Source organism: Alexandromys fortis, unplaced genomic scaffold (assembly GCF_014885135.2).
Source record: "Alexandromys fortis isolate MF-2015 unplaced genomic scaffold, M_Fortis_MF-2015_v1.1 scaffold_84, whole genome shotgun sequence".
Classification (NCBI taxonomy): Eukaryota; Metazoa; Chordata; class Mammalia; order Rodentia; family Cricetidae; genus Alexandromys; species Alexandromys fortis.
Genome location: NW_026068017.1, coordinates 7,938,325 through 7,948,793, shown reverse-complemented (window position 1 = coordinate 7,948,793; position 10,469 = coordinate 7,938,325). Strand labels below are relative to the sequence as shown.

The 10,469-nt window shown below is 40.6% G+C and overlaps 1 protein-coding gene across 4 annotated transcripts in view; it reads left to right on the top strand.

The window, feature by feature from the left end:
- Znf18 (zinc finger protein 18) overlaps positions 1 to 10,469 on the top strand; it is a 32,680-nt gene that overhangs the window by 20,154 nt on the left and 2,057 nt on the right. For 3 of the 4 annotated variants that reach the window (XM_050162586.1, XM_050162588.1, XM_050162585.1), the window contains exons 5-6: positions 4,822 to 4,906; positions 5,698 to 5,808. In XM_050162586.1, coding sequence (XP_050018543.1) covers positions 4,822 to 4,906; positions 5,698 to 5,808 — 196 coding nt within the window. The remainder of the gene's footprint in view (positions 1 to 4,821; positions 4,907 to 5,697; positions 5,809 to 10,469) is intronic. The other variant, XM_050162589.1, reaches the window with a different exon arrangement.

The following is a 10,469-nucleotide window of genomic DNA, read 5'->3' as shown; positions in this document are numbered from 1 at the left end:
CTTTCCACAATCCAGTGTCTCTCAGCAGCTGCAATTCACTCATTAACACTTAAAAACTCAAAGCTGACTAAGCAACATCCAGGATCCTGGCTCCTTGTGTATTTCCCATCCTTACGTGGCTTTTTTTTTTAAATTACTTTACTCTTTCTCTAAAGACTTCATTTTATTATTTTAAAACGATTTTTATGACTGTCTATACCATTTTTTAAAAATGTTTTTCTAGCACCTAAGCACATTTTAAAACACATTGTCACCCATTCAGGTGTTTTCTTGGCCTGGACCTGGCTTTTTTTTTTTTTTTTTTTTTTTTCTTTTCCCTTGAGCAGACTCAAGTATTCTCTGAGCATGTGAACCAAAGCTTAAACTGTTAGATGGTGGTCAGACCCTGTGCTGCGAATGGCTCTGCTCCCCTTGCTTCCCTGAGAGTCTAACCTCATGCTGTCAGGTATGGGCCCCAGAGCGGCATTTACCTGCTCCAACCCTGGAATGAGTTGTGTCTGCCTGCAGCAGTCACTTGTACCCAGTGTGGGCTGCTCAAGTGCTCAGTTGTACAGCAGAGCCTCTTAAAAGTGCTGCACCTCTGTATGCGGAGCCTACCCAAGAGACTGAGGCCGCTAGGCAGCTTCTCCAAACCTTTTCCTGCCTAGCTGTTGGCCATTCCGCTATTATTTAACCAACCCAGAAGGTGCCTTGGCAAAAACACATCTTCACAGTGTAGACAAATATTTCACAACATTACTAGTATTAATGTTTCCTTCTTTTTCCATCTTATGGGTGTAAGACTCATTCTTACTACAGGTCTCGGCAGTATATATGGCTTTTTTTTTTCTCAGTGAGTAGAGAATGTTTTCATTTCCACCCAGTAAGTATTTCGTGGCTTTTCTGTGGCATGCTACCATCCTTTGTCCTTCAGTTAAGGGGCCTCTGTTGGGTAAAATAGGGCCAGTTGGGCAGAAGCACTGTGGTGCTGCAGCAGCAAGTCTGAGCAAACAGCTGCTAAGTGACAAGTGGTGGGTGGCGTGTGCAAGGTGGATTGCTGGCTAACTCTATGACTCACATCCTGTTGCGGATTGTATCATCACTCAGAATGACACATAGTTGCTGGGTGTGGTGGCACACCTGTAATTCTAGCATTTTAAAGAATGAAGTAGGAGAGATGTAGGTTCTAGGCCAACTTAGACTCTGCCGTGAGTTTCAGGGCAGACTGAAGTGTACTGAAGAAGCTGTCTTGGAAAACAATAAGCAAGCAACAGATGATAAGTGAAACAATAGTGTATAACTTAAAACCTAGGTGTTCTAAAAGTTCCATTTGATGCTCGCAGTCTACAGTTGACAGTGGGCAGCTTAAACCAGAGATGTGAAAATGTAGATGGGGAGGGTTGGAAAAGTAGAAAAGCCAGCTACTGAGGGCTAAGGTTTATTTGAAAACCGTCTATTAATTCCTTTTTGTTTAGTGGCATTTTCATTCCATAGTATTTAATTTCTGCAATTCTTTGTAAATTCTGGATATTAGCCCCTATCTGAAGTGTAACTGCTAAAGATTTTTCTCCCATCCTGTGGGCTGTGTGTTCTGCTGCTTGCTTCCTTTTCTATTCAGGTTTTGATTTTCATGTGGTCCATCTGTTGACACTTGGTCCTGTTTGTTACTGCCAGTTCTTGTGCTGTTGGTGTTCTATGCAGAACGTTCTTGCTTACCCCAGTGTCTTGAAGAGTAGTCCCTATGTTTTTTTTTCTAGAAGTTTCAGCATTTAAGGTTTTAAATTAAGATCTTCATCTCTNCTATGGAATGTATGGTGTGCATGTCAGCCAAAGATGGTTTTTCTGCTTTATGTTTGAGCAGATAAAAGGCATCTGTTAACTTTATAAGTCCATTTGGACTTTATAAACAAACCTTTATCCATGCCATATAAAAAGATGGCATATAATAAGTCATGAGGACTTTGTAGCCAACAAAATTTATCATGTCTCATCCCATGTAGAGGGATCAGCATGCACATCACCTGTCCTGTAGCTTTTTCCCCTTGCTTTCTCCCTTATGTCTGCAGCCAAGATCCTCAGGAGGCCTCCCCCAGTCCAGTCTGATCTTTATTAATTTTGAAGGAATCCATAGCTTTTAGTTTCCCACAGAAACAAAAACTCTCTCTAACACATTTCCCTACTTCCATTCTGAAGTTAAGACATCCCTGAAGTATATAGGCTGCTTTAATTCAGCAGTCCTTTCCACAATCCAGTGTCTCTCAGCAGCTGCAATTCACTCATTAACACTTAAAAACTCAAAGTTCTTGCTTACCCCAGTGTCTTGAAGAGTAGTCCCTATGTTTTTTTTTCTAGAAGTTTCAGCATTTAAGGTTTTAAATTAAGATCTTCATCTCTTTTGAGTTGATTTTTGTACAAGGTGAAAGATAAGAAGTGTTTGTAGCTTTGCCATCTTACGTTCAAGTCCTCTATTCTATGCTTTTGGTCTGTGTATTTTTATCATAGAATCAAGCTGTCTTTATCAAAGGATTATTGTTTCTGGAGTATGTTTGGGCAGTCCTGGAGAATTAATATACTTAAAATAATGCAGACACAACTATCACCAAACTTTCAGGTTTTGGATAACTTGAAAAATCAAAGCTGGACATGGGGATACTGGCCTGTAATTGTAGCCCTTAGAAGGCCGAGGCAACAGGATTAGAATTTGAGGTCAGTCACAAAATAAAACCATAACCAGATATTCAGTTGCTCACTAGCACTGTTCATTGTTGGTAATTACACATACACATATATTAGGTAATTGACTATACACACATAGAGTAACTGTATTAGCCAGTTGGTGACTATGCACACATACAGTGCCTATATTAGCCGATTGGTAACTGTAATCATGCACAATACCTTATTAACTGATAGGCAGTTATACATACAATGCAGTGCTTGCATTAGCGGATTGGCAATTAGACACATGTGGTACCTATGTTAACTGATCGGCAATTATACACACACTACAGTGCTTGTATTAGCTTATTGGCAGTTATGCACACATACAGTGCTTGTATTAGCCGATTGGCAATTACACACATATACAGTGTCTGTATTAACTGACAACCACCCACCAAGCACTAAAGCAAAAAAAGTCATCCATTATCTGCCTTAGCAAAGCATTTGTATTTAATGGAATCCTTTGAAAATGAAGGGAAGTTTAAATATAAATAAACCCTACCTCCAATCTTGTCTGTAAATTGGGAATTTTGCTAATTGCGTCAGAATACTGAAGGGGTGTGATTACCCCTACATAGTACTTCATTATCAGAAACTATGGTGGCATAGCTCATAAGTCCACAAGGTGGTGCTCTTTCCACACAGGAACATGATTTCCCATCAGAGCACTTACTTGCTCCAGAGTAGGACCTTGGGGTTTTCAGAGGGAAAGGTGATGGTGCCAGTACCTTGCATCTCTTGTGGGGGTTACATTCAAGCCTCAGCTACTTGGCATTTCTGGAGTGTAGTCCTTTCAGCACTGCTGAGCAACCCCGACCCGCAGCTCTGTTGGCTGATGGTGACTGTTGGAGCTTCCGGTGTTTGTACTCGTTGCTTGACACTGCACTTAGCAGCGGTTTTGTGCCATGGAAAATGCCCATTGTCCAGCAAAGCTGGCATTCTGTCATGTGCTTGCATGGCATCCATTTCCCAGCCAGCCCCGAAATGAGGGTCTGTGTGTTCCAATGAAAAACTCCTATATTCAGCAATATTTACGCAGGCTGGCTGTTTCCAGGAGTTTCATTCATTGAAAAGTAACAAAACAATGTTTAAATTTAATTTTGTATATAAAATATAGTTAAGTATGTATATTGAGAGAACTTCTGATGTTTTTAATACCAAAATATTCTCTTTCATCCCACCCCTTCTTGCGGCTACTAATTGAAGCCTTTTGGTGTCTCTCCTGGAGACATTCTTGACACTAGGTGGCAGACTTGCTTTAGTGCCGAGGGTGGAGAGTGCTGCTCCTGTTCTAACAGTGGTACTTGTATTCTTTCTTTCAAACCTCCCAACAAATTCTTGAGCTGAGTGCTAATAGCAGGTGAGAACCAAGACTCCAGAAGGCTAAGGAACTTGTTCAAGGTCATACAGCTAGTAAGTGGCCAGTCTGGGACTTGGGGTCAGTACGTATGTCTCCACAGAGCATGCTGCCGGTCACTGTTGTCAGCTTCTCATGGGTAGGCTGAAATTTCAATTTGAAAAGTGGATGGATGTGAGATGGTGGCTTCCTGGTTTTGGGGTTTAAGCCTGCAGTTGAAGAGAAAAAGAAAGGCTCCTTTGGGTAACAAGGGAATACCTTGCTCAGGAGCCCTGAGAGTAAAACCAGCTTTCTGTTAGGCCTTCTGTGAACCATTGAGGGATCCAGATACACAGCACCGGATGCTTTTGAAGCCACCAGCTTTTGTTTCAGAATCAGGCTTTGCAATTGACTTCACTGTTGATTTTCCCTACCTTTCACTTTCCACTTGCTTTTCCCACTAATTTCATTTCTTCCCTTTCTCTCTGGAAGATCTAGGTTTCCAATGGTGGGGCTAGCAGGTCCTCAGTGTCATGAGATCAGTGTGTGTGGTGGTAATCTTCACTCCTAAGTACATGCAACAGAAAACCCTGAAGTTTTTCCCTAGTGTTAATAAAACTAGACAAGAAATGCCTTTCGTCTTCCCTTTGGTTTCCTTGTTCTTGACCCTTGCTCCTGTGAGTTCTTAGGTCTATGGCACATTCCTTCCTCTCAGCTTTCTGTGCTCTGGGAAGCATGTTTACGCCCCTTCATTGGAATGATACTTCTGTATTTTTTTTTTCTAGGAGCAGTGGAGGCACCTGGATTCTACTCAGAAGGAACAGTACTGGGATTTCATGCTGGAGACCTATGGGAAAATGGTCTCAGGAGGTGAGGGCATGGGCTTCTTTGATAGGAGGAGATGAAAAGACTGGGAAAGTATTAGATGATTTCTGCTCATTCCAACAGACCTGCCTGGGGTTTGTGGGTGAAGGGATTCATGGTGCTACTGTAGGAAGTTGAGGAGATAGCGAGCAGGCTTGTAAGTACGTGTGTTTCAATATTGAAAGTGTTCTGTTTTTCAGGAACTGTGTGAGTGTGTTATATTCAACAATTCTTTTAATTTATGAAATAAATGTGCATGGTGATGGTCTTCCCCACCCTAACCCCTTATTTTTTCCTTTTTGAGACAGTCTCACTTTGTAGCCCTAAAACTCATTCTGTAGACCAGGTTGCCCTTGAACTCACAGAGACTTGTCTGTCTTGCCTCCTGAATGCTGGCACTAAAGGTCTGCGCCACCTCTGCTCAGCCATGGCACTCCTCTTTTAAAGATGCTGGAAGTAGCATCAAACCAAGGACTTCCTCACTCTTCCACAGCTCCCAGGGCCTGGGTTATGGTGAATTCAATTGTGACTGGTTTTGCGTCTGTGCTGTCTTCCTATTAAGTTGGCTAAACTAGTAGCTGGTGGAGTCCCTGTCCTGATTCTTGCACTAGCCTGCCAGTGGTCCCCAGACCCTTGGGGTCACCTGTCTAGGTTATTGTTTTCATGGCATTCACCATATGTTCCTTTTCTCTAGTTCTCAGCTGGAATCACTGTCTCCATGTCTAGGGGTCTTTTTTAAAAGACAGTTTATTCCCGGAGGTTCATCTAAGCTCACAAAATTGATCTCTTCTTGGTAGCAGGTATTTCTAACTCCAAACCTGACCTGACTAACATAACAGAATATGGGGAAGAGCTGGCAGGGCTGCAGCTTCACATCAATGAGAAGATACCAAGACTCACCTGCAAAGGTCAGTGGGTTTGGTTGGTCTCCAGCCATTCTGATCTCTTCATATTAAATTGGAGGTAGTGAGTAAAGAGTTTTTCCGTTAGTTACAGCTAACTGTGACCTGGCTTGAATGCCAAAGTTGGGTTTCCTTGTTGCTCTCTTCAGGGCTGTTAACATACTTATTTGACCATGAAAGGAAGACCACATGTTGCATCTGCTTTCAGTCTTGTCTAGTTTGATAGTTTTCCTTCTCAGAGAATTCACTTTCAGACAAAATGGGGTCAATACAGGTAGTTAGAATTCTCTCAGAAGATACTTTGTAGTAGCCATTATTACTATCACCAACAAGAAAATTCAGAGAAAATAACTTCTTTGGATTTTTTTTAATTTATTTATTTATTAAACATTTCTGTCTCTTCCCCACCGCCGCCTCCCCTTTCCCTCCCCTTTTTTGGATTTTTTAAAAAATATTTTAATTTCATTATTAGTCTATGCTTATGATTTGTGTGTAGGGGCATGCTTTGTCACTGCATGTGTGTAGAGGCCAGAGGACAGCTTTATGAAATCTTTTTTCACCTTTTTGTGGGTTCTGGGGATCAAACTCAGGTCATCTGGCTTGTGTGACAAGCATTGTTACCCACTGAACCATCTTGCTGGCCCAAAATTAAACTTACTGTGTTCTAATCAGTAGTAACCACCTACCATCAGCAAAATAAACAAACAGAAAAAATTTTTTATTTTTTGTCTACCTAACTTTCATTAAATAGCAGCAGCGACTGATGCTTATCATGTTTGAAGACTGGGAATAAGTCTGAATTTATTGTGCTGTGCACTCCTTTGCCCTGGGGCCCTTTCTAAAACATGTCTGCCATAGAAAATGGAACAGTTCCCTCACATACACCCTTGTGTACACACATGCCCATTGAACTCTAGAACCTTGGGAAGGGAAAGGCCTTGGGGTGGAAACTGTATGACAAATCTTTCTTTCCCCAGTGGAATCTAATTATTTTCTTTTGCTAATGTATCGCAAAGAACAAGAACTGATAGATTTGACTTTATTATCATTTTTTTTTCTTTTTGGTGCTGGGAGTCAAGCCAGCTCTTATACATGCAAAGTACACATTATACCTAGTTATGGCTTTAATTTGAAGAAGTATATATGGCTGGGTTCTGTTCTTAACATCCACGTGGCAGCTCAGCAACTGTCTGTACCTCCACTTCCAGGGAATCTGATGGTCTTTTCTAGCCTCTTTAAGCACCATGCATGGACATGGTGCACAGACATATGTAGGCAACGTACCTATACACACAGGATTAAGCATTTTTAAAATTTTAATATGAATCCCACCAAGTGAACCAGACAGTCCAGCTCTTTCTGGGCTCCTTTCCTCTGTGACACTCAGGAAACATCTTCCAGCTTTTCCCACCACTCTGCTGACATGAAATACTTTGAAATCGATTGCTACAAAGGATCCCTGGTCCTCTGGAAGAGCAGTAAGTGATCTTACTCACTGAGCCCATTATTATCGTTATTACTATGACATGATACTGGTTTTTTGGTGCAGTTTTGTATTTTCAATAAAAATTAGTAAAGAGCAGAGCTTGTCTATACCTTGTAGCAATAGAATTTTGTGATAACCAGCTCACTATATCCCAAATTGTTTGTTTTGTTTGGGGTTTCCTTTGTTTTTTTCATCCACCCCTCTTACTGACTTGGCCCTGTTAGGTTCTGCATTGAATAAAGCCTGTCTTTACAGCTGGAGATAGAATTGAGAGAAAGGGTAGTAGAAGGAAGTTTGGAGAGATTAGTTTGATGGTGACGTGGGCAGATGGGAATAGGACACTGGGAGAGAGAAGTCTGTGTAGAGCCAAAGTGGGGGTCCAGCTGTACAAGGAAAGGGCTCTAAACTAGGACAGAGGCTACAGGGACATGATGGGAAAGGCCAGTTGGAAAATGCAACAGTTAATCAGACTGCCAGATGTGTAGTTAGACCTGCTGCGGAAGTCCCAAGAGAGAAATACTGTTATACTGTTTTCTTTGACCATATGGAAGGACAGAGTAAAAGCAGATCTGTGTTTGTAATCAGAGTCCCAAAAGGGATTAAAGAACCCCACCACCAAAAAAAATCCCAGGTGATTCCTAAGTAGATACCTTAGCAGCAGGGAAGAGTGGTGAGAAGAACATCACCGAGGAAAGGAGCCTGAGAGAGCTGGGCTGTCTGGTTCACTTCTGATGAAGGAAGCACAGCTCCGGGAGCAGGGTTGGCAGGAGCTGCTTCTCTGTGCAGGGCTGTATGGAAGCACTGGGGAAGACTGTTCAGTTTTGTCTGTGTTGCTTAACTAAATAATTTAGAAATTGATTTTGAAAAGATAATGTGCAGAGTAGACACAAAGAAGAAAATGAGTGGATATTTATATCCTGTTTGGATTGGAAACATTTTTCTAAGCTTAGAGGCAATAAAAGAAATCTTTGAGGAAAAGATTAACAGATACCCATGCTTATGAAGTGAAAAAAATGTATACATAAAAATTGCTCTAAACAAAATTACTGCAACTGAATTGGTATAAAACATTTTGGTGAACTTGATAGATAAATGATGTCTTTATTATTATTTTTCTTAATATAGCGAAAGTTAGAAAGCAAGTTGATAAGAAAAAATTACTTTCTCAGTAAGATTTGAACAGCATCCTGGAATATGAAAAATAGGTGAAAAAAATTCATCCTTTCATCACTGAGGAATTAACACTTAGAATAACAATCCATTTTTTTGCTGTTCATTTTTTTAAATTGTTTTTATTGAGCTCTACATTTTTCTCTGCTCCCCTCCCTTCCTCTCCCCTCCCCTTCAACCCTCTCCCATGGTCCCCATGCTCCCAGTTTACTCAGGAGATCTTAGTTTTTTCTACTTCCCATGTAGATTAGATCCATGTATGTCTCTTAGTGTTCTCATTGTTGTCTAAGTTCTCTGGGATTGTGAATTGTAGGCTGGTTTTTCTTAGCTTTATGTCTAGAAGCCACTTATGAGTGAGTACATATGATAATTGTCTTTCTGGGTCTGGGTTACCTCACTCAAAAACGATGTTTTCTAGATCCATCCATTTGCTTGCAAATTTCAAGATGGCCGTTATTTTTTTTCTGCTGCATAGTCAAAAATCCATTTTTCAGTGGCCTAAATAGCATATGTAGAAAAACCATTCAATACTCAGGTATTTATTAGCCTCCTCCTCATCTCCCCCTGCTTACCAACATACCAGAGGGTGGGAGAGTCCTCCTGGAAATTCAGTTGTCTGTAGGTGTTAAAGTCCTTAAGCTGGAGAGCCGGCTCAGTGGTTTAGGACTCTTACAGCTGACACAGAGACCCTAGGTGTAGTTCCCAGTATCCTCATACAGCTCACAACAATCTGTAATTCCAGCCTGGGGTCTGATACCCTCATCTGACCTATGTAGGTGCCTACGTGTACACATAAAATAAATTGAACAATTAAAAAAAAACTGTAATGTTCATACTTTTGGTATAGCAGTTGTGCTCTGAAGAATTCCTCAAAGGTATTGATTAGAAAATGGGTAAAAACTTAAGAGAATTGCTTATTACAGTGGTATTTATTGTGGTAAACACATGATTAACATCATAGGTTTCCAGAGGGGGGAGTTCTTAAGTACAAAATGCATTTATTATAGCCTTTGATGGGTGGCTGTTACTTGGCTCTTTAAGGTGCTGTTTATAAAGATTTATTTAAAGACGAGAGAGATGGTACTTTACCCTTTGAGTGGAATATGTCCTGGCACTCAGAGAATTAATACATCAGTTCTAGTTGTCTGACAGGTGCCTAGATAGCCTTTTGTGTCTATTTGTTTTGTTTTCTTTAAATTTTTTGAGGCAGAGTCTTATGTAGACCTACTGGCCTTGATCCCGCTATGTAGCTCAGAATGATCTTCAGCTTCTAGTCCTCCTTCATTCCACCTCCTGGGTGTAGCATTACAGGTATATGTGAGCAAACCCAGCTTAAATAGCCTCTTTTCAACATGGGTGACCTAGGCTGCCTTGAATTTGTAATCTTTCTGCATTGCTTTCCCACTCTGGGATTATAGGTGAATGGTATTATGCCTGACACTGAATAGAATTAGATTTATAGGGATAATGTAATTTAATTATTTTTTCTTTTTTGGATTTTTGAGACAGGGTTTCTCTAGTTTTGGTGCCTGCCCTGGAACTTGCTCTATAGACCAGGCTGACCTTGAGCTCACAGAGAACCGCCTGCTTCTGCCTCCCAAGTGCTGGGATTAAAGGCATGTGCCACTACCACCTGGCTTTGTAATTTTAAAAAAAAAATTAAGTAAAGATTTTCTTCCAACTAAAATAAAATCTTTATCATATGCATCATGAATAATAATTAAAAATTTACATTATGAGAAAAAGTGTAATTGCTTATACAAGTTAATAAAATATGTATAGCTGGGTATGGTGACCAGTACCTGAATTCCTAGCTACCCAGGAGGCTGAATAGGCATATTACTTGAGCCTAGGAGTTTGAGGCTAGCCTGGCCAACATAGCAAAACCAAAAATATGTATGAAAACATACATAAAAGCAAGGCACACACAGCTGCTCTATTTAACCATTGTGGCACAATATAGCCTTATTGCATTAACCCACAATAAAATGATACATTTAATAGGGTTTAT